Below are 22,798 nucleotides of genomic sequence, written 5' to 3'. Positions count from 1 at the left end.
TGTTAGACATGATATTAGGTGGAACTCGTTTGGATGAACGCTCTTCGGTTGAGCCACAGATCTCATTTGATCACAGCCAAACGGTCACGCGGCCACTTACACGAATGGGCTCTCTCGCCGCGTCTCCCACAAGACCTGCTGTAGCAACACTCACCGATATTGACACCACATCTGACACCACAATCTGCCCGGAGTAAACGCACCAGGCCATCAACTCGCGTCCCCGACGACAAGGGTTGGCATTCAAAGAGCACAATCATGGTGTGTGAGCGCGAGAAGCGCGGCGAGGCAGCCCAGCTGCGGCGAGACACGAGCCAAGTTGGCGTCTACCATGATTGCCATGGACAGGATGGGAGGGGGACTGAGACATGTCAGGCGCTCCAGATTGATCGTGGGATTGATTGGCCATGCCTTGGTCAATAGGGAGACTTTCCCCGTTAAAGCATAGCGTCTGGTATGCGTGGACTCCATACACCTTGTCAGAACGACGACGGTGGGTCGAGTGTCACCACAGCTGCATTGAGTGTGGCAGACGGCCATGATCTTTTTCTTTGTGCATTTCTTTGTTCACAAGCCGGTGCTTTTCTCGGTATTGACGACCGAAGTGGCCTTGAAGTCCTGAACAAAGGCAACTTCTCAGTAGAGCTGGCAAAATATCTTGGACCATCCCCACTTCGACCAAGGGCAAGCACAGATCGACCCGGAATCTGCTATTATCAAATGACAATCATGCGACGTGGGATTTGCACAAGAAACATACACACACACACACACACACACACACACCAAAAGCCATGGGACCCTGGCGCCTTGAACACACTAAAAGACTCCACGGCTCTTTAAGCGACTTGAGACTTCTCGGACACGCCCTTGACACTGGAAATCGGGGGATTTGTTCGTTGGCCGAGATACCAATCGGTCCGCACCGAAGCCATCTTTGGTCAGTAGAGTTGGGCTGAAGTTACACTTTTTGTCATAAATAGTAAGTCGCCACCGGAAGACTCACAACTGTCCCCGGCACTTTGCTTAGCTTGGCAACAGCTGCTGACGTACGGACAGCAAATTGACTCCTTCACACACGTTCATCGGTTAGACGGGGCTGGCCTAGCCATGTTTACCAAGTGTGGCAACCGGCTGACCTTTATTCAGCGCATAAAAGGCCGCCATTGAAGTGTCTGGTAGGATTTCGGAACGGCTCCGTGTACCGCTGCATGGTTCCGTCATGAGGGCTCGTCTCTCTGATACATAACTTAAATACTCGTCTGTATCTGGTGCTTGACGGCGACTATAGAAGTGTGGCATCCAACTGGGAGAGCTTCCACATTTTCTGTTCTCTCCATCGCTGCTCCTCCATCTCGTTGCCTCCTGACCCATGCTCGCTGCGACCCTGGTCATTCTTCGTCCGCACCACCACCGTCACCGTTCAGAGTGCCGCGCCATCAAGAATAGCGAGGTGGTATCCATGAGCCGCGTGGCTGGTCAAGCTATGACTGTCAACGCTGTTCTCGCTGGCTTTCAATTCTATGTCGCGAAGGAACCGTGGCCTCCAAACCGAGGATAGAGCTTGCCTTCCAATACTTGCTAGTCTCGTTTGCAACCGACCAGAATGAACCGGTAAACACTAGTAATTTCAAGTACCTTGTCCCGCGCTTCTACAGTCACGCAGACACGCAACGTCTCTTGATCTGTGCTTCGTATTGGCGCTACTATCGCCTGCATGTCGCGGATCAACATTACACGACCCATTTGCCGCCTTACCCCTACTCTTTCTACCCATTGCCTGTCTGCTCTCGGAGTCTCGGCGCACAGAGAGACATCTTGCTGGGTGTCACAAACTTGACGACCGACCCTTTCCCCCAAAGTGTCTGTTGAAAAGCCGCACAACTGCAGCCTTGTATTGTCTAATTTGTGCAAAGTCAGCTCCAGCGAGTTCCATGTGAAAAGGGGAGGAGGGGTCGAAGGACGCTCTACCCAACAACCAACCTTTCGCATAATAGTAAGCAACAGGCAGGGGCTGCGGCATCGTTTGTTCTGGGAACTTGATTGTTCGGGTTTCTGTTAACTATAGATGATTTTGTGGTTCGTCAAAGTCGTCTATAGTCGAAGAAATGCCAAACAATAATGTCTTCAATGGTGGAGAAATAGCGACAGAACTTCTATTCTTCTCCTGCCCGGGTCACCTTCGCTTCACTTCATGAGCCCAACAGCAATACCACCGATGCGTATCCGAGAGTTGTCGGGGTCCCAGTACAGTTTGTTTTGTTGTTTTTCTTTTTTCTTTTTTCCTAGTCTTCCTGGCGAATTGTTTCGTTTCTGTTAGACAAACCATATAGAACCATGGAGCTCTCCTTTACGCAGGACGAAAAGGTATGTCTGGTAGTGATTTTGAGGAACAAATGATAGGAAATTCAGATAATAATATTCGTCTGGCAGCGATTTGTTCTTGCTGAGATTATAAAATCCAGTACTGTCAATATCGACCTTTTGCTGGCTTTCATAAAGACCAATCGTGTTGACCCCGATTGGATGAGGATGCAGCTTCCGCTTGGTATGTGAATCACCCTTATCATCCAACAACCGTCAATGTTTTTTTAAGCAAATCTAATGTTTCGCTAGGTCGTAATATGAATCAGTGTATGCAAGTTGTAGAGCATATGGGCGGCCCTTCTTCGAATTCCAAACGGCCATCAACAAGCGGCCAAGGCGAGCCTGTCCTGAAAGGAGCCGATTCTAGCGTCGCGGGCGACACAACTAGCTTGAATACCCAACATTTATCACCTCCTGTTTCAAGTGTACCGGTTCCGATCCTTCCTCGACCATCAAAGGGACTTGAGCAGAATCAAGTTGCCATGCCTCCGCCGCAATCAACAACAAAACCCAAGAAACGAGGCCGTCCGTCTCGGGCGGATAAAGCCAAGAGAGATCTTCGTCCAAACCTTCCACCGCATATAGCTCCTCGTATGCAACACAGCACTGGACACAGACTAATTGTGCCTGCTATTCCACATCCACCCAACAATTCAGCAGCTCAGTCAGAGTTGTCAGTCTTTGCGACCGCCGATACAAGAAAGGCGAAGAAGCGAAAGATGGTTGAGCCTCTCGGACAATCTCAGCAAGCCAACCCCAGTACTCTTTCTACAAGCTCTGTCGTATCGGGTTCCGCGACATAGGACTTCGCGCATGAGATGCCAACGGCGGCCCGGATCTTCTCACTCATGAGTCGTTGGCGTTCTGTCAGTCTTGATGAGATGCCTGCGAATACGCCGTCCGAGAGCCATAGAAGACCAGCGGCCGAGCATGTTTTAGATGACCCAGGCAATACCACAGTGCAAGACACACAGCCGTGGAAATTGAGCAATATGGAGGCGGAATATGGATTCTCAGGCTTCCAAACTTCCTATGAGCCCACCATTTTCGAAGATCAATGTCAGGACCCCATTGACCCCAACATGATGGTTGATGTTAGTGATGGTCAACAGGACGGACTCCCCTGACATCACTGACACCGCCATCAACGTTGACCAAGACTGTTATTGCGTCGGTTTTGAATAAAAGTCTTCTGTTTTCTTTTCAAAGACTCTTCCGAGTGTGGCTACCTACCTGCCTGGAGCGGCCAGCCATACTATGAATTCCCGTTCCGAATACGGAGGCACATGGACTATGGCCTCATTTGTATAGCGGCTTTCAGTCTGGAGCTTGAGCACGACCTTCATTTCATTCACAATTCCGGATTGATTGTGGTTCTCTGGCTCGTATTTGACCGCACAGAACCGGTGCAATGACGTGTTTGCCATCCGGTAGCGTACTGTTCCTATGTATCATATGCTTTGGCATTGTGGCTTTCATTTTTCTAAGTTTTGTAATTTTCTCAAAATTCTGTCCATTTTTCGGAGCGAAATTGAACAGCTGTTGACTTATTGACCTCGAGCATTATGCCTTCGAGTGTGAAAGACCGCAGTATTGATTGTGGTTGTTCAATCACGATGGCATGTACGATACGATGTCGATGAGATAAGTGGAACAAGGGGTGGCATTTGTAGACTTTGGCAGAGCCACACGCACGAGAAGAGAACGATGCCAGAATTCATTCCTAACGTCAATTGTTGCTATCATTTATCCTAGTCAGGGAGTCGGGCTGACTAAAAGTACTACAAGACACGCTATAAATTAACTCCCAGAACATGATGTTATGTTAGTCGATGCCGTAGGACCTTTGTTTAAATTTTTCATTCCAAATCGCTCCCTTATCTCAGCTAGAGGCCAAACCTTTGGTTGCTCAGCCCTAACCGAACAGTATACGATCAAACAAGACTCCCGTGTTGCGTTTCACTCCCATGAAGTACTCCATAATCGGATATTTTAGCTCAACCAAATCCTCATGCCTCTTCCCTGTGGCTATTTCTTTTTTTGGAAGGACCCGCAACTTCTCTCCAAGTCCTTTCGTTCCGCTATGCATTACCCATGATTAAGTTTCCCATATTTCAATCATTGCCTTAGGCCTTACAAAGCCTTGACAATCTTCTCAAGAGCCTCAATTAGAATATCGGCATGGTGCTCCTGGAAGGTCAGCATGGGGCGGAAGACGAACGGCATTGGCACCGCTGCCGCCAATGTTGATACCAAAGCTCTTGGCCTTAACGAGGAACTCGTCGCGTTTGGGATGGTCGAAAGCAATGAAAGTACCCTGGCCCTTACCACGGAGATTCTGGAAATGATCGGGGTACTTGCTGGCAAGACCCTCAAGCTTGCCGAACAAATAGTTGCCGACCTTGGCGGTGTGGTTCACGAGATCGAGGCGCTCAATTTCGTTGATGATGCCACGGAAAAGCAAGGCCTTGGATGGATCTCCCATCCAGGTGTTGAACTGGCGGTAAGGCTTGTTGGGACGCAGGTCCTTGGACCGATAGTAGTAACCAGCAGTCTGGGCCTTCTTGGAAAAGGTAACCATATCGGGAGGGTCCTGGAGGTTCCAGTGCTCATGAGCCCAGAACTTACCGGTGGCACCGACACCAGTCTGGACCTCGTCGACGATGAGCAGGACGTTGTGCTTGCGGGTCACGGCGCGGAGCTTCTGGAAAAATTCTGGGCTGGCGTGGTTGTCACCGCCCTCACTCTGAATGGGCTCGATAACAACGGCCGCAGGAGGCAAGTGCCAGGTCTTGATCAAGTGCTCAACCTCATCCAGGCTGGCCTGCTCAGCCTTTGCGTTCTCCTCGGCGTGCTGGTCAAGTGGGTACTTGAGCTGGGGGAAAGTAGCCTGGGGCCAGTCGAAGGCAGGAATATCAAGCTTGTGGATGGGCTTGGAGCGAGTGGTAGACAGGCAACCAAACAAACGGCCGTGGAAGCTAGTCTTGAAAGACAAAATAGAAAGCTGCGCAGAGCCAGGGGCCTGGTTATTCATGGCACTCTCAATTTCTTGCGGAGTGAATTCGACGTCTGGGCCACCTCGTTCCACTTGTCGCTTATACATGAAAGCAGCCTTGTAGGCAATTTCATTGGCATCGGAACCGGCCATGGCGGTGTAGACGTTGTCAAGGCCCTTGGGAGCGACCTTCAGGATACCAGTCTTCAAGATGTTGGCCCATGTGTGGGAGGGAAAGTTACCCAACGCGGGACGATTGATGATGGCATCAACCATCTCCGGGGTCTGAGCAATCTTCCGAAGCTCGGGATTGTTGTACCCCACAGGAATAGAGGCAATCTGAGCATAACTGGATAACGGGCAGCATCAGTATAAGTCGCCGCTAGTGGGGAAGTCCAAGCTGGACAAGCAACAGGGGCAATGTAACTTACACATCCAGAAGCATGTTGCCATCAGGATCGGCAATGTAGTTGCCCACACTCTGGGTATAGTCGGCCATCATGTTGATGCTGCGAGTCTCGAAGACTTCATCGAGCTCCTTGACGGCCTCAGCAGCCTTGGGGCCCGGAATACTGGTCTTTAGGATGGGGGCGGCGGGCTCGTCCTTGTGAAATGACTTGGCAGTACCCATGCGCATGGCGCCAGTGGTGCCAAAGGAACGTTTGATTCATAGCAGCCCGGAGTGACTGGACCATGCCAGGCCGGGACGCGCCAGCAGCACGAAGGGCCGACATGTTGGCGCACGTGGACGTGGATGAGAGTGGCGAAGATGCAAGGGAGCTGTGTAAGTGGGAGAAAGTATTTTGTATTAAATCTCGATGTATGAGCACTTGGATGCAGAAGCTCGAGACGGGCCCGGGAGCCGGGTGCAGGTAGTCAAGCAAGATCCCAGATCTTCAATTGATAACAAGGATCACGAGAAATGTTGAAGGTGTTGTGGAAGGAGCAAAGCCGGAAAGAGCTGTCGGAGCTTCAATGCCTTTTATCATCGGTATACAGCAGCCTATCTGTGGGGAAATTATGCGGGGAGCTCTGGGCGCCCCTGCCTAACTTGGCTACTGGTCAACACTGTGAGACCGACGACGGACCCCGAACCCACTGGCCGCTCCAGCCTTTGTAGCCGTTCCAGCCACTTTGATTGAGATTGTGAAACACCATTTCTCCATGACACTTTTCCTCCATCTTCAGTCTTCTTCTACCCACACTGATCAACCCAACACACGCCCAATACGCCGCTGCAATTGCGCAATGGCCATCTCTACTAGCTCGTCAAATCGCTGACAGCCATTGCTTTGCACTGCTACTACTCTGTTCATATACGCGTCGGACCTTGAAAGCCACCGACATCGCATCCACTCCATCCCTGACCACCAGGTCCAAGGATCCCCCGCATCGTCCGGATTTTATTGGCTACCACACATCGTTGTTACGTACTTCGGTGGGCTTTCCGACATTCCGGCTTGTCCAGAACTGCCCGCTGCAGCGTGGGCGCAGACAGCGATGCCAGCTCCATGCGCCGTACGGAATGAGAAAGACGTGTCACGGCAACACACCGACCACGCCTTTCGGGAGGGCGTCAGGAGCACCGACGTCGGCGCTCGGCATGCGGCAGCTTGTGTGAATCTGGTCGTGCTCAGGTGATGGCTTTTTTGCTGCTTGGGTAAGACAAGTGGTAAAGTTAGATACTTCAATGTGCACATTTGCTTCATGGCTACAAGCCTGCAACAGGTTATTCCCATCTTCCATCTAATCGATGACTAACTACCTAGGTACCTAACCTAAGCACTTAGTACGCTGGTAGCACACTGTTCAGTTGTATTCCGGCCAGCGGCTTACACGACACCTCTCTGATACCCCGTCTTACACCAATACATCAGCACAACCAACCTCAAAAAACGCCCCTCTGCAACATGCCATGGAGGACGGTGAGGAAATAGCTGGCAAGTAACATCATGTGAAGCAACAAAAGGGCCTCCGGAAGACCCAAGCTTGGAATCAAAACATACAATATTTGCGCCGTCTTGCGCGCTATCCCGGGGGGGGGTGCCACTACCAAGCACCAATATGAGATTTCGAGGTCTAATTCAAAGGTCTAATAATTTAATAATGAGCCGGTCCCCCCTCCGGCTTCGACTCTCCAGCAACCGCCCGGCTCGGGCCCCGTCTCCACTGGCACACCACTTGCTGTTCCAAAACCGGAGTCTCGCAGATATTTGCTTCCCATCGACTACACCAGGTACGATAGCAAACGTCGCATAGATACAGGCTATCAGCTATTATCAGTGCCAATCTGACAATTAATTTCATTCGTCGGAGAATATCAAGTCCACCTTTCACTTCAACGATAAGGTCTCAGCAGCAAGACTCTGAACCTTTTGGGCAGCACCCCCTGCTCAGTACGGAGTACTTCACATGAGATCCTTACGTGAACCAGGGCTCGTCCCACCTGATTGATCCAAGACTTAAGACTGCCACTAGTCATGCAGCGTCCACTCGCACTATTTTCCCCCCTATCAAATGCCCCGGGGGCCGACCACTTGGTGCCACCAGTCGCCTGTGGCCAAACAAATAACCAATCTAACTTATCGGAATAGGAGTGAATACTCTTGGTGGGTGCTGTTCCCCGGGCCCCGTGGATTCCGGTTTGCTTCGGACCCGGTCTCCGGGGGCGCCGTAGAGGTTCACCAACTTACATGTGTCTACTCATTCGCATCACGTATTTGTCGATGAACGGGAGATCCCTGAGGGGTTCTTGTGACTGTTGTTCATTGCCGTTAAGCCATGCCATATTTGGGAGCAAGACTATGCGGGAACTTTGTCCGAGTCAATTGGGATGCACGCTCAGTTTTGAAATCGTCACATAAAGTTGGGTTACATGATGATGTTCGCCAGAGCTATGTGGACTGGCGTGAACGAGAACAAGAAGAACGTTTAAAGAATCCCATCTGTAGTTCACGTCGACGGAGTGGCCCATGTCGCAGGATCAAATAAGCCGATGCTCTACAGTAATAATGCCCCAACATGCAATTTCTAACCAAGATGGTACCTGGTCTTTGCACAATGCCAAACAAAATATGCCAATGCAAATGCCATGGAATTGTCTCCAATGAGAAACCAAGGGAGTGGGCTACAAGCGCTCTAAGAAAAATAAATAGATAACCGCACCAGTTTGATGAGTCTAAAAAGACAGCCGTGACATAGTAACAAAACGCTGACCATCAGGACGGTCGCTCATTCGCGTCGCTCATCCCAATGAGCATGTCTATTCGCCCTCCTCTTCAAGTTGTCGTATATACCTCACGAAAGTTTTCTTGTGAATCTAGCACCCAGAAGCTGTTAGTTGAGACCTATGAATATCGTGCAGATGGGACATAACAAAATTCCTCACCATTCCCCTATATTTGCCATCTTTCAGAGCGCAAATATATCGCAGACCCAGTTTCACAAAACATTCGTACACCAGGTCCATCGGTGATCGGATGTCCAAAGCAACCGGGGCCTATAGTATGGTCAGTCAGCGGCTCTAAATTGTAAAATGAAGTGACTTACTGGGTCGATATATTGTGTGAAGTCGGTAGGATCCACGTCATCTTCGTCATCCTCGTCGATGCTTGGCACTCTATCCATCAAGCATAGGCTTGTCTGCTCGTTTTCGAGCTGATCCAAGGCAAATTCCAGATCTGGAGCAGGGATGAGTCCCACCAAGACCTCATGCCTGATGATGGGGAGCCCACCATCAAGCTCCCCGGCCCGATGAAGAAGCTCAAGTTTGGACCGAAGACTCACGGCTGAAACAAGTGGTGAGTTGGTGATGTCAATGACTCTCTCCCGACGAGTTCGAGTAACGATATCCGCCAAATTGCTGGTGAAGACTGGCTTATGTTTGTTGTCTAAAAATGGATATGCATTCATATTTGTCAAGAGGTCCTGGGCATTTGTCAGTTACGGTGCATCCCTCCTTGGAGCACATCAACATACATAGATACTGCTGGGCTCGACTGCATCAGCTGTCCATTTGGCAACCAAGATGGTCAGTGAAAATGGAAGTACATAGTCCAAGCTGCCAGTCAGTTCAAATAAAATAACTGCCAAAGTCAATGAAAGTCTCGTCACACCACACATGGTAGCCCCGGCTGCGATGAGGCCATATACACCTGGCTGGATGCACGATCCATCCGCAGCGGTTGCGCAGTCGCCAAAGATGGACCACTGAGGAACTGAGAGGACAAACCACTGCACAAGATGTCCCACGATCCGCCCCATCAAGCCACCAACCACCATGGATGGAATATAGATTCCTGCTGGTACTTTCTGTTTTGACTGAGTTAACAGGTAGCCCAGGCGGTGGCCTATGATAATGGATACTTACAATACCAAAGGTAATTACGGTGAGGAATCCCTTGATGAGAAAGGCTATGAAAAGCGTGAGGAGAATGGGAGGAATATCGTTCACAGAGCCGGGACAGAGGCCGAGCTCATCTGTATTTTCATCGTTGCCGTCGCAAGGTGATGCCAAGTTGAGCAATAACTTTGCAACCGGCTCCTTCACCAAGGCATTCCAGTAACTCATCAGACCGGTTACAAGAGCCACTAAGAAGACCTCCAGCAAAGGATATGATTTTATGGCTGGAATACGACGGAAGGTCTGGGCCCAGTATTTAGAGGCTTTTATGAACAGTGCACCAAGTGCACCGCCAAGAACGCCAACAAAAACAAAACTAACGAGCTCAAAGAACTCCCAGTCGATGAGATACCTGACTTGGAACATGACGATCTTATGAGTACCATACGGATTCAAAAATTTCAATGACAAAGCCGCAATAATACAGCAAAAGAAGGTCCTGAACAGAGTCTTGGCAGGGAAGAAATAGGCGACCTCTTCCAGTCCGAATAATACTCCGCCCAAAGGAGCACCAAAAGCAACTGCAACGCCTGCTGCTGCTGCAGCGGAGAGTACTTCTCGACGCTTGGCATCGTTTCGGTCGTATTTGGCAAATAACCGACAGGCAATATTGCCGACACAAGCTGCAATATGAACGTACGGTCCTTCTTTTCCCAGACTGAGACCAGACGCGACACTGAGGACAAGTGCAACAGACTTAATAATAAGAGTTTGAAAGCCCAGGAAGCCATGTAGGACAAATCCACTGAGAATCACACGAACTTCAGCAACTCCGCTGCCAGCAGCAGAGTAATAGATCATGGGAGGGCTTGTGTGTTGTGACCCATCTTGCTGGCGAGGACTTGCGCTGTCGTCGGTCGAGTTTCCGTCGGCAGGCTGACCGACTTCTCGAGGTAGGGCGGCTAGATTCTCGTCCAAGGTGGTAAGTTGATATGCCGACGGAACTACGGTCTTTGTCCCAAGCGCAATCCAACATGAGAGGAGCGCTAGGCCAACGACGCATGTTAGGTATATTGTGAAATCAGTCCACTTCTCGCCAAATGGGTGATAGTTGAAGGCTTGCGACCAGCTTCTCCAGTCATCGCATGGACCTCGTCGACAACATTTCTGTGCACACGCTCATTAGTTGACAGGCTTTCAACGAGAAACATGCCACATTGGTGCCGCACCTTTTCGTTCAAGTACCACGCTCTTGAGCAGTAACCATCCTTGAAGTCAAAGATGGTGACTTCGGCAACGTCGATGGCATACGCAATGATGGCAATGACAAGTCCACATACGGCACTGAGAATCCAGCCCTGGCAGCCGTCAAGCATAACACGAACCCGACCCCAGAAGTCTTTTCGGCTTCTCAAAGCTTTGACGCGATGAGAATCTGCAATAGTATCGTGCACCCAGTCAGTACTGGTGAACTGATCATACCATACTCTCTCGTCAGGAACGGTAGATGCTTTGGATTCCGACATTGAGGTATTCCGGTCGGACAGGGCCTGCATCAGTCTCTGCCCCCATGACCCCTGCCTGGTGTGATGTCTGGTTTGCCGTACGCTACCTGGAAGGAAACAGTTGTCAGCGTTCAATTTTTGACAAAAAGCAGAACATCATAGTATTCAATTTATTGATTCGAGTGTTGTAGCCATACCTGTATAACTGTGGTTTCGAGATATTTGGGGAATTCGAGGAGACGGCGCACCGCCATCTATTCTTATTCTGGATCGCGAAGTATTTAATAATAATGGCGAGCGCTCGTTAGGCTCCATGTTGGAATGAGTCCTATGAAGAGCATGTGGCCGACGACTCGCACGAGGCGAAGACGGCTGGGAACCGGTATTAGAGGGCTCCCCGTCCACCATGGTTGTCTGGATCAGGGTAGGTCGAGCAGATTTATGTTGTGTAATGCTGCGAAAGGATCGAGGCCTAGGATGGTAAGACGCGTGCGAGTTGAGATTGGCTTGTGGAGGTTCAGACGAGAGCTTCCAAGGGTGGCACGTTGACAGCGAGGGGGGCCGATATTACGTGCAGCCTCCACGCCAAAGAGCTATGCGTTCGACCGGTGAAGAATAGCAGGTCGACAGAGGATCGGCAGCAAGATCCGAGAAGGAGGAGCTATGAGACGGAAATCAAAGACTGCAGAGTGACCGGGGAAGGAAGAGTGCCGTCCATGCCTTCGCGTTGCATGCAAGACGGGAAATTCGGCAACGGGCTAGAGTCGTGTCCACGCGATGCGAGGAAGCTCGCAGGGCAGCATTAGCAGCAGGAATTGGAGGTGGAAGTCGAAGCACCAGGCCCGACCTGGAATCCAATAAGGATGAACGGGTGTGTCGCTGATGGCAATGTCTTAGCTCAGATATCTGCCACAAGGGTCGTCTCTCGCCTCCCTGCACGCTCAGGCTTCACGTGGTGTCTGAACTGCAAGTGCTGTGCCTTGCCCCAGACTTTTAGCCCGGCCCAAGGTCCGACAGGGAGCGTCATCAACCCTTGGAGCAAGCCACACAGCCGCCGTCATGGTGCAATGGGTTCGTGACGATCCTAGTCATGTTGTGTCATCCGTCACTTGTCAGGCGAGAGACCCACTCAGCACAAATAGTCAAGCACAAATGGCGTCGGGTTGGGGGTAGGGATGCAGCCTCAACTTTTCAAATGTTGATGCACGACATCTTCGCTTCGCTACACGGGGCGTTAGGGGAGGAGGCATTGTATGATGCCACAGTAGATTAGTCGATGGGATCATCAAGTTCCTTCGGCATGTCGTCCCACCCCAGCAGCGGCAGGGAGAGGCAGTGGGGAGAACACCTGGAAGTCTTCTGTGTAACAGCAGGCTATCCACGTCTCTGAGTGCTGTGCTGCAAGGCGTCATCACGTGCAGGCTCCCACCATCGGTCTTTTACTTGAGGGAAATATGAGGGAGATGCGGATACGAAGTAATGCAACTGTTAAAGTTCGATGTTACTGTATGATGCCTGTCACGCTGTTGAGGTCGCCGTACGGAGTACTTATCTCAGGCTCTGGCTGGTGCGCTAAACGCGCCAATGATGCTCTGTTTAAGCGACGCGGGCGACCCCTGTCTGGCCACGACGGCATGTGCAAGCTGAGCCCCACTCACTCACCGTCCTCTTATCTTATCAAAATTAATTTTCTGACCCAACATTGGTCCAAAGCGGAGAAAAAAGTCGTCCGTCGCAGCTTGATCAACTCGCTTGTCCCATCACCAAGCCGCATCCTTTGCACGCATTCCTCCAAACCGCGGCAAGTCGACTTTCCGTCATCATGGCAAAGAAGAGAAAGGCTGGCAGTCGCAATGCCGGCCCAAAAGGCCCAAAAGAACTCGATCCCAGTGAGGCTAGACTTGGCCCCATCACCACTTATCAAGATGTCGCCGATTCGGAAGACGAATACTTTCTCAACAAAGACACAATAATGCTGGATGACGAGCCGAAATCGAAACGTAGGAGACAGGAGGATGAAAATATGGAATTGTCAGACGAAGAGATCCTTGGCTACGAGGACTCCGACTCTGATGATCAGGATGACGAGACCGATGCAAAGCCCCAGACAAAGTCAAAGAAGGCTACAACGAAGCAGCATGATGACCAGGATGATCTCGAAGACGGCGATGAAGAAGAAGATGAAGGGGACTCTGGCTGGTGGGGATCTTCAAAACAGGAGTACTATGACGCTGATAACATTGAGACCGAGGCCGATGCGCTGGAGGAAGAAGCCGAAGCCAAGCGATTGCAGCAAAAGAAACTCTCCAAAATGAGAGAGGAAGATTTCGTGTTTGACGGCGACGAATGGCTCACCGGAGAGCCTGAACCCGAGGAAGGCGACGGGAAGGTTGTTGAGGTTCTCAAGGATATCGAAGTCACCCCGGAAATGAGCATAGAGGAGCGATCGCGGCTCTTGTCAACAAGATACCCTGAGTTCGAGCACTTGGCAAGCGAGCTGGAGGAGCTGCACCCCGTATATCTCGGTCTCAAGGAAGACGCTGCCAACCAACCAGACACATCAATCGAGGCCATCAAGTACTGGGTGTTGGGCTGCTATGTTGCCACCCTGGCCAGCTATTTTGCCATTCTTACATCACCTGCACGAGACGCTGGAAAACTGCAAAAGCCCTTGTCGGCAACTGACTTACGGGATCACGAAGTCATGGAGACATTGCTCAGTTGCCGCGAGGCTTGGGATCGAGTGAAGAACCTGACGGCAGCGACCAACCCCGATGAGACGTCCTTGTCACTGGCCGCGGACCTCGACGGTCAATATGCATTGAATGATGCCCTGGCCGCACTCGACACTACCAAGAAAAAGAAATCCGCGAAGAAAGACAAGGTTTCAGCTGCTAAGGAAGCGAAGAAGCTCGAAAAGGCCAGGGCCATTGAAAGCAGCGTTTCCGACCTTTACAACTTACCGATTGCCCCTGGAAAGTCGAAACGGAAGCCGAAGCTTTCCTCAGCTTTGAAGGAAGACGATAACTCAGACTTTGGCGAAGAAGACACCCTAGACGCCCGAGCTGCCGCGGACAAGGCTGCCCGGAAGAATAGTCTCAAATTCTACACGTCACAAATCACGCAAAAGGCCAACAAGCGTGCCGGCGCCGGGCGCGATGCTGGAGGAGACATGGACATTCCACATCGTGAACGACTTCGAGACAGACAAACCCGTCTCCTTGCAGAGGCGGAGAAGCGAGGCAAGCGAGATTCCAAACATGGTGCTGATCTTGGCGATGACAGCGACGACGACGACAACACTGCCGCGAACGCTCTTCGAAATGACGAGGACGAGTACTATGATATGGTGGCCAACAAGTCAAAGAGCAAGCGAGAAGAGAAGGCCGCTCGTTATGCTGCCTATGCTGCAGCAAGCAAGGCAGATAGAGTGGTGGAGAATGAAGAGGTGGGAGAGGATGGCAAGAGGAAGATCACATATGCCATTGAGAAAAACAAGGGCCTGGCACCCAAGAGAAACAAGGATGTCCGAAACCCAAGAGTGAAGAGGAGAAAGCAGTATGAGGCCAAGCAGAAGAAGTTGAAGAGCATGAAGCCTGTTTGGAAGGGTGGTGAGCCCAAGGGCGGCTACCAAGGAGAAACGTCTGGTATTAATGTTGGTGTCGTTAAGAGCATCAAATTGTAGAGTATTGATGTCAGTAGAATAGTATACATGGGTTGTATTATATCTTGACCAAGGAATGTGGTTATATTCAAATGTCCTTGTGCTGTTCTTGAATGGCATGGCCGAAGCAATTTGGGGGATGGGTTGAGCCAGTGGGCCCACCTGGGCCAGGTCTCACTTCGAACAAGCTGTCCTAAGCTCTGCTTCTCAACTTCTACTATCTACACAGGACCTTGGAAACTGCGCGCATCGTGCGCTATATTTTTTGCATGAAGCTTTGATGGGGCGCTGATGGCCTGTCTAATATAGTAGTTGTCCATAACTTTCTGCCTTCAAGGCGCCATTCGTCGCAATGACCTCCGCCCCCGACCTAGCGACGCTCACCTCTTGTGCCGACATCTTTTCCGGAAGTCATACCCTCCCACAGATTCGATCCATTCACAAATCACTCCATGTCCAGATTGAGGAGAAGGCGGCCCGTCTACGGACGCAGGTCGGCGGCTCGTACCGCGAACTTTTAGGCACGGCTGACACGATCGTTCAAATGCGTGGCGATAATGGTCGAGTGCAGGACCTTCTAGGCAACATGGGGGCCCGGTGCGGACGAGCAGTCATATCTTCCAAGGCGTCTGGGCTTGCGAAATTTGTCACCAGGGATAGAGATCCGAAAGCGATCGAGACAGCGACGCTAAAGCTACTTGATTCATGTGGGCTCATGATAGCCAGGATATTGAAAGGTGGTGCGGGAGTCGATGAGCACATGAGGAAGGGCGATAGATTGGTCCTGGCCACAAAGGTGTTTGTAATCGGCCGATTGTTGATCAAGAGCTTGAGGGAGGATGTGTCGTCGGAGCACGCCCAGCACATGGTTGACGCTGCTGGTAAGACGTTGGAGTCGCTACGTCGCCGTATTCAACGGAGCATCGAGCGATTACTTGAGAATGCGGAAGATGCGACAGACACGGAGGATGTGATCAAGGCATTGTGCGCTCATAGTCTTGCCAATAGCTCTGGGGCCAAGCATGCTATCTGGCTCTTCATTCGAGTAAGACAGCGGGCTATGGAGGCTGCATTGGACTTGGAGGAGAGTGAGCGAACGACTACTACGGAGGATGTGGTTCGTAGCTTGAGGCTATACTCCAAGACCCTTCTTGATGTGCAGGCCTTGGTTCCAGTCAAGCTGTCACAAGCGCTGTCCGCACTGAAGAATCACACCCTGTTGGCAGACGCTTCTCTCAAAAAGCTCGAAGGCTTACGATTGGACATTTATGAACGCTGGTGTAGCGATGATATTCAAGATTTCACGCCATTCATCAAACATGACGATCTTGATGGCAAGCAGGCAAGAGAAATGCTTGGCGCGTTTGCCGAAAAGGGTGGGCAGATCGTCATTTCTGGGCTGCAAAAGACGCTCGGTCACATGATGGACTTTAAGTCAATTACTGACCTGCGAACCCAGGTACTGCAGCTTTGGATTAGAGATGGCGGCCGGGCCAAGGGCTTCGACCCGCAAGGCTTGCAAGACGAAATGCGCGAGGCCATCAATGCCCGGCTGCTGGCCGTCGTCGAAATCAAAGCCACAAAGCTGCGGCTTGTTGGATCTGAAGTCAAGGCTACCCTTGAAGGGTGGCAAACCAGCATTTCAGATGCGCATATCAGCCTCTGGGATGACAAAGGCTATGATGTCGCCTTGTCACACGGAGCCGCGCCATTTATTCAGGAGGTTGTCTCCCGGCTATACGGCCGTAACGACGCAGTTTCAAAGGCAACTCACAGCTACATTTCATGGTTCCACATTATTGACGACGTAAAGACCGTCGTGGAGCAGCTGCGAAGACAGCGCTGGGACAATGACTACGACGAGATCGAGGACGAAGAAACCATTGAAGCGAGACAGAGGATCCTTAGTAAGGAGGACCCCAAAAAGTTGCAAGAGAAGCTGGACACAACCCTAGACAAGTCATTTCGAGACCTCGAAGACCAGCTCCAGGGCTTGTGGAAACAATACTCTGAGCACAAATCCAGCGGCGCCATAGCCATCTACCTCATCCGCGTGGTACGCGACATCCGCACACAGCTCCCAGACCGTCCGGCTATCAAGGACTTTGGAATATCCATGGTTCCCAGCCTTCACAATCAGGTTGCCGTCATGGCTTCCAAGTCGGCGACGGAAGAGTTCGTCTCCACTGGTCTGTCGGATAAGAGTGTGGCCATGAAACCGCTGTGGGAGGGAGAGCCGGCACTACCAAGTCAGCCTTCGCCAGCTGTTTTCCAGTTGCTGAGGGACTTGTCGCTGTCAATGACGGATTTGGGAGTTGATCTGTGGACTCCTGTGGCGATGGCGGTGATGAAGAGTTTGCTGGGGACAAAGCTTTGCGAGCCGTGGCATAAGGAGCTTAATGGATTATCACCAGAGGGTGGACGGCGTGAGAAGATTGGCAATGACGATGAGGAGAAGAACGACTTGGATGAAGAAAAGTTCAAGGGGCCTGAGGCGAACACCGTGGACATTTGTACGCAATGGCTGTTTGATATTGCGCTCCTGCGCTGCTGTATTGCCAAGGGTGAAGGGGCACGAGAGTTTGAAAAGCTGGATGTCGAGGTATATAAAAAGAGTGGACTCGATGAAGCGGCGAGGAAGAAGATTAACAAGATGGCGCAAGACTTTTGGGGACGCGTCAACTTGTTGTTTGGGCTATTGGCATAGACTTGTCCTCGAAATGGATCATTACAAATTTACGCATTCCCAAAGTTCCATGACATGATGCCGTTGCAAACAATACCACTGCAAATTTTTGGTCAGCCTAAAGCTTATGTCTCTTCTCTCCACTCGCCAACTTGCGAAACTCCTCCTGCGGAATGCCCTTCACAAAGCGATCCAAACCGGCAAAGACTTCGTGCACACTCTGCGAGTTATGCACATCCAAATCGGGCTTCCTCAACAGCTTCTTGATGCCCACCAAGCTCTCGCCGTTCAAATGGTCGCCCAGCCGCTCGTCCACCTCCTCCAGCACCCTGGCGCGAAACCTGGCGTCGTCGGCCTTTCCAAAGTCGAAGACCTCATTCACAAAACCGCACTGCTTCAGCTGGTCAGCGGGGATGCGCTTGCTCATGATGAGGGCCTCGTTGGCGCGCGCAGGGCCCAGCCGGGACGCGAGGGCGCGCGAGGCACCGCCCTCGGCGACGAGGCCAAGCGACGAGAAGGGCGTGAGCAGGAACGCGTGCGGCGTGCAGTACACGAAGTCGGCCCAGCCGACCAGGGCCGCCGACAGCCCAACCACGGGGCCGTTGAGCCCGACGACCAGGATCTTGGGGTGGTTGGCAAACGTGTACGTGATGTTGAGGTTGAAGGCGACAAACGTCTGGAGCCAGAGCTTGTGGGCGTCCGAGGGGACCGCCGGGGCTTCGCGGGAGATGGACACGTCCGCGCCTCTGTTGCGCGCGTGTTAGTCTTTGCTCGCATGAACACTAGCCGCTGGCGACGACGGTGTTTGTGCTTGGTGTTGATTCGGACGGACGCCCGTCCTGGTTTTGCTCCACGTCTCCGAGATGGCGGTGGCGGCGAGAACTTACGCAGAAAAGAAGCGTCCCTTGCCGGTTAACACGGTCACAAACACTTCATCGTGCCCCGCCACCTCATTCATTTTGGTCGCGAGCTCGTAGTACTGCGGCTGCGACAATGCACCCAGCTTGTTCTCATTGTCGATGGTAATGACGGCCACGCGGCCGCGGTACTCGACGCTGATGACGGATTCGGTAGCCATTCTTTTGCCTCTGCTATTTTTTTTTTCCTTCCCTGGCCTTACTTCTTTGTTAATCCTCACGGCGTATAAGAATAATCAAGCTGTCACCAGAGTTAGAAGTCAATGACCAAATGGGCGTTGAGCAGTCTATCGGTAATGACGGGGTCAATTGACGGGAAGATCTATAATGGTGATGATGGTAGTACAACACAATAAACAGGAAAGCAATAACGAAAGGGAAACGACGCTGGTTTTAAGGCATCCTGAACGGGGAGTTTTGACAGGTTTGCTCCAAGTCCCGCAGGAGATCTGGGGTTGGGGTTGGGGTTGAGATGCCCCACTCGGATGGGATTACGGTGTAAGATGCCTCGGTCCGGCTATGGAGGGGGGCTTTGGCATCAACCGATTGGATGGTGTATACAGATTCGGAAAGGAAGGGGAAAGATGCATTGTTTTGACTGTGGTAGGGGCCTCGGTAGCTTCTGTTTGGTTGAATTATGTGAATGCAGCAGTGCTCGTGGTTTGGGTTTGTCAACTCTCCATGAGTTTGGATGGACATGGAGCTTAGACGGTCGCCATCACTTGCAACTGACAGTGACAAATTTTGTAACATTCGTGTCAGAAAACTCGGTTTACGAAAGCAAGGCACTATACTTTTGTAGTCGCCATGTAAATACATTGCGCCAGCCGTATTGCAGATACAGTGGATTTTTTTCTTGACAGGGCCATCCCAAACGCCGTTCTATGCATCATCTACATACAATTTTTGGTGTTGAATCATAACAGCCCTCACCCCGTCACTTGCGACGCTGAGCCATCTGCCTCTGCTTAGGAAAGTCTAGAGGCAATGTTAGTCTGGCCACATATATGGGCCGTCCGCCCTCAGCCTTGTTGCTAACAGGCCTGACACGGCCTCCAATCTCGTGAAAGTACTGGTTGATCGTTTTCTGGTCCACTCTCAAATCATCTCTGAGATTCTGCGTGTCGACTTCAAAGTTGTCGACGATGCATGCAAAGACACAGCAGTACGCCATGAGGAGATCAATATGAAACTTTCTCACAACGCCCGCATCGGAGAATTTTCGACGAATGCTTTCGACAACAGCCTCGGGAGCCGGAGATAGCAGCTCACGCAACTTTTCGCGAGGGGGGACTTGCCTTGTACCCCGCTGTTTTCCAGGTGTGGTTTTTAGGTAGAACATGAGGACAAAGCTGAGGTATCGAAGCACGCGCAGACGGGTGACGGCGTCGTCGTCGGAAGCAATGGCATTGACTCGGGCCGCTACAAACCGGGATATTGTTTGGATGCCTTCCTTGTGTCGAACCTTTTCTTGCCATTCTCTGATGGGCACGAGATTCAATATATCTGCACCAACGATGACGTTTGGATCGTACACATCCTGAATGTCCAGCGCATCCAAGTTGGCCTTGGGCACCGGCTTGGCCTCGTCGACGGCAGCCTGTAACTCTTCTCTCGTTGCCATGTTTGTCGTGACCTCGCCGACTGAGCTCAGAATTGCTTTGCCGGCATCATCAATCTTCGTAGGAGAATCGCCAGGTTTCCTCTGCGGAGCAATGGCATTGAGTACAGTTTCGCGGATGGCCTTCTTGGCTTTCTTGGTACCAAATGTTTGTCCCAGGTCCGTTTTGCGCTCCATCATATTCTACAAGTGTTGTTAGCATCATTGACTTACCATTGAGCAATGAGTCCCATGCTAGGAAATTCATCTCACCTGTTTGGCCTGGTTCTCTCCCATGGAAGAGGCCGATGCTTGCTTGGCGCGAACCATGCCTCGCACAACCATCTTCTTGGCCTCCACTACCTCGAGATTTCCGGTTTTGGGGTCATAAATTCCAATATAGTGATTAACTAGTTGATTGAACCCTCTTTTCCCTTCCTCTCTTGCAGTATAATCTAGGCTTCGGTGAGAGGTTGAGTGCAACAGCAATTCCTTGTCGCCCGCATGTTTCAATTTCGTCGACTTTGATCGTAGGCCCTCTTGAGGTTGATATGGGTAAAACGCAATATTTTCAGAGATTTCGACACCAGGAGTCGTAGCTACAGAGCTGCAAGTTAGTAGTAACTCAGTATACCGTCAACCTGTCAATTCCTTACCAATGACTGGTGGGCAGTGTTTGGGTCGAAGGACTGATGAGACCGAGGCGGTAGATGCTGGCACGTCCAGCACAACCTTCTTTTTAGGCTTGCCGGAAGATTCTCCGCCTCTCTTCCGCTTCTTACTGCTGTTGTCTGCCATTATGTGGTGATCTGGGCCAAGGTTGGGCTGGTCTTCTCTGCTCAGCTCAATCTTCTCAAAGGCCCAAAGACATCTCCAAAAAATTTTGGTCTGTCAAACATCGAAAGAGCGGCACAAGAGACCTGTCCGCCAATTAGCTGCGGGGCGGTGAGACTTTGGGCCCACCAACACTACCAGTGGATAATCTCTGTACCACAAGAGTTTGTCCCAGCGCCTGGTAGTGGTACGGTACTTCTTTGCCAAGGCGGATGCAGCCCTTGGAGTCACTTTGCAGTCATTTTGTACTCAAAATGGACTTGTGAACTTTGTAATATCCAATGAACAAATAGTCTCCTGAAGAACAGGTATTGCACTAACGTAACCGGCCTTGGGTATTAACTGCATTGATGAAGGCTGCGTCAACTTTTGAAAACAATTTTATGTTACGACGCATCCAGCTAATTCCTGCCTTTTTTCTTACTCCGTGTGCCGCAAGTTGACGATAATAAAAGCAACGGATAGCTGATTTTCACGACAAAAGCGATAATATATACGGAGTAGGCTAGTTGTTTACTCCTTATAGCTAATGATTTTGCTTGAAGGTATCTGAATATTGAGAAAGTTATTAAAGTTCACAGAGCCAAATTTGTGGACAATCCACTTATGAAATTTCGAACAGGCTGACAGCTGGCAGCTTCCAGCTCCACTAAGGCAATTTCGCTCCATAGCTGCCCTGGAGCTCAGCTAGGCGAGATTGGAGCACAAACAGAATAGTTAATAGGAGCTCAATTGAGCGAAAACCAAGCTTATTTGTTACACTCTACTCAGAAGAACTTTACATCATGTAACAATTGGTAAGCAACGTGTGGAACTGTCGCCATTGCCCATTGCCACACTCTCCAAAAGTACACTGTCGCGCACTTTGACATCATCATAACACATCACGAGACCACGCATGTTACAGTTCAAGAAGCAAATTCTGTGTTTCATTTGTCAAAGCAATGTGCCAAACGTGTTCCTGCAGGCGTCTTTTTATGACAGCTTGCTTCTCTTTGGCGATCCCTGAACGCCGTCCTTATACCCGACCGTTTCCTTGTCCATTCACCCATCTCTCATCACGCCCATCAAAACATTGTAGCTCGGATTGGTGGAACCAGCCGCCGTTGACGTAATCCCAAAAGGCAAAACCCCATCGTCATCACTGATACATGGCCCATCTCCGGCTTCGTGTGTACACGTCCCACAGGCGCGAGGAGTTCGTTACTTCTTGAAAGATGCGTCAAGTCAGGTAGAGGTGCGAGGCGTTTACTTGCTGTGTGGTTGTTAGAGAAAATGCTCCAATTGATTTCACCTCGGAAAGTTAGCTGGCGTCACTCACGATCGCGCTCTCATCTTTCTTCTCTTTCGCTTAAGGCGACGAACGCGCTTCTTCCTCCATTTGGCTCTCATCTTGAACGATGGACTGGAACGTGATTAGCAATGGTGAAGTTTGTCGATGGGACTCGGAAGATTGCGGGTGGCAGTTAATGCTTCAAGAGGCATTTCCAATGCCTATGCACGTCCCCGAGATGCACCATTGAGGGAAGGTACTTACTTGTTCGTGGATGAGAATCGTGCTTGGATGAGTTGCAACGGAAGAAGAGCGGGGGAATTTCCAAAGCTTTTGGGAAAGTTCCCAATGTAGGGCAAGAAACCCCCCCTAGGTCACGTGTGTCCAGTACGTCAGTTCTGGACCGGGCCCAGTATTTCACACAGTGCGTGGTGTGGTCATTTCGTTCCGCACAGTACGCTAACTGAACTATTCTGGAAGGAACAACTTGGTATAATTGCCATGACAACTTCAGAAGCTACGGGTGCCTAAGGACGAGGATGCAGGTCGGAGGGGAAGAGACGATGTTTTGGTATTACGAGTAGATTTAAAATTGGTTAGGAACCCTTAAGAAAA

At 50.9% G+C, this 22,798-nt stretch overlaps 8 protein-coding genes across 8 annotated transcripts; 4 read left to right on the top strand and 4 right to left on the bottom strand.

Annotated features, from left to right (window-relative positions):
* Positions 1-2,337: 2,337 nt before the first annotated feature.
* On the top strand, positions 2,338-3,170 carry J3458_008888 (uncharacterized protein; the record flags this gene model as incomplete). The annotated part of the gene is made up of 3 exons (XM_007813157.1): positions 2,338-2,367; positions 2,434-2,548; positions 2,617-3,170. 3 exons carry the CDS (start codon positions 2,338-2,340, stop codon positions 3,168-3,170), a joined length of 699 nt encoding a protein of 232 aa, XP_007811348.1.
* A 15-nt stretch (positions 3,171-3,185) lies between these two features.
* J3458_008887 (uncharacterized protein) lies at positions 3,186-3,494 on the top strand (the record flags this gene model as incomplete). The annotated part of the gene is made up of 1 exon (XM_066119444.1): positions 3,186-3,494. The coding sequence occupies one exon, from the start codon at positions 3,186-3,188 to the stop codon at positions 3,492-3,494; it is 309 nt and encodes a 102-aa protein (XP_065975239.1).
* Positions 3,495-4,023: 529 nt separating this feature from the next.
* On the bottom strand, positions 4,024-6,285 carry UGA1 (4-aminobutyrate transaminase). The gene is made up of 2 exons (XM_007813156.2): positions 5,794-6,285; positions 4,024-5,711 (listed from the first exon to the last, which is right to left on the bottom strand). Exons 1-2 carry the CDS (start codon positions 5,997-5,999, stop codon positions 4,532-4,534), a joined length of 1,386 nt encoding a protein of 461 aa, XP_007811347.2. The 5' UTR covers positions 6,000-6,285; the 3' UTR covers positions 4,024-4,531.
* A 1,607-nt stretch (positions 6,286-7,892) lies between these two features.
* J3458_008885 (uncharacterized protein) lies at positions 7,893-12,267 on the bottom strand. Its single transcript, XM_007813155.2, has 7 exons — positions 11,407-12,267; positions 10,934-11,316; positions 9,732-10,871; positions 9,341-9,673; positions 8,912-9,289; positions 8,751-8,861; positions 7,893-8,681 (listed from the first exon to the last, which is right to left on the bottom strand). Exons 1-7 carry the CDS (start codon positions 11,615-11,617, stop codon positions 8,625-8,627), a joined length of 2,613 nt encoding a protein of 870 aa, XP_007811346.2. The 5' UTR covers positions 11,618-12,267; the 3' UTR covers positions 7,893-8,624.
* A 655-nt stretch (positions 12,268-12,922) lies between these two features.
* On the top strand, positions 12,923-14,930 carry SAS10 (something about silencing protein 10). Its single transcript, XM_007813154.2, has one exon. It carries the CDS (start codon positions 13,032-13,034, stop codon positions 14,892-14,894), a length of 1,863 nt encoding a protein of 620 aa, XP_007811345.2. The 5' UTR covers positions 12,923-13,031; the 3' UTR covers positions 14,895-14,930.
* A 141-nt stretch (positions 14,931-15,071) lies between these two features.
* J3458_008883 (uncharacterized protein) lies at positions 15,072-20,043 on the top strand. Its single transcript, XM_007813153.2, has one exon. The coding sequence runs from the start codon at positions 15,226-15,228 to the stop codon at positions 17,578-17,580; it is 2,355 nt and encodes a 784-aa protein (XP_007811344.2). The 5' UTR covers positions 15,072-15,225; the 3' UTR covers positions 17,581-20,043.
* Positions 17,678-18,637, bottom strand: ECI1 (dodecenoyl-CoA isomerase; the record flags this gene model as incomplete). Its single annotated transcript, XM_007813152.1, has 2 exons — positions 17,678-18,305; positions 18,447-18,637. The coding sequence occupies 2 exons, from the start codon at positions 18,635-18,637 to the stop codon at positions 17,678-17,680; spliced, it is 819 nt and encodes a 272-aa protein (XP_007811343.1).
* RPA49 (DNA-directed RNA polymerase I subunit rpa49) lies at positions 19,414-20,874 on the bottom strand (the record flags this gene model as incomplete). Its single annotated transcript, XM_007813151.2, has 3 exons — positions 19,414-20,280; positions 20,350-20,675; positions 20,733-20,874. 3 exons carry the CDS (start codon positions 20,872-20,874, stop codon positions 19,414-19,416), a joined length of 1,335 nt encoding a protein of 444 aa, XP_007811342.1.
* Positions 20,875-22,798: the final 1,924 nt, after the last annotated feature.

The sequence above is a fragment of the Metarhizium acridum genome (assembly GCF_019434415.1).
Source record: "Metarhizium acridum strain ARSEF 324 chromosome Unknown scaffold_141, whole genome shotgun sequence".
In the NCBI taxonomy this organism is placed as follows: domain Eukaryota; kingdom Fungi; phylum Ascomycota; class Sordariomycetes; order Hypocreales; family Clavicipitaceae; genus Metarhizium; species Metarhizium acridum.
Note: the sequence above shows the minus strand (reverse complement) of the source record. Positions and strands in the feature narration are given on the sequence as shown.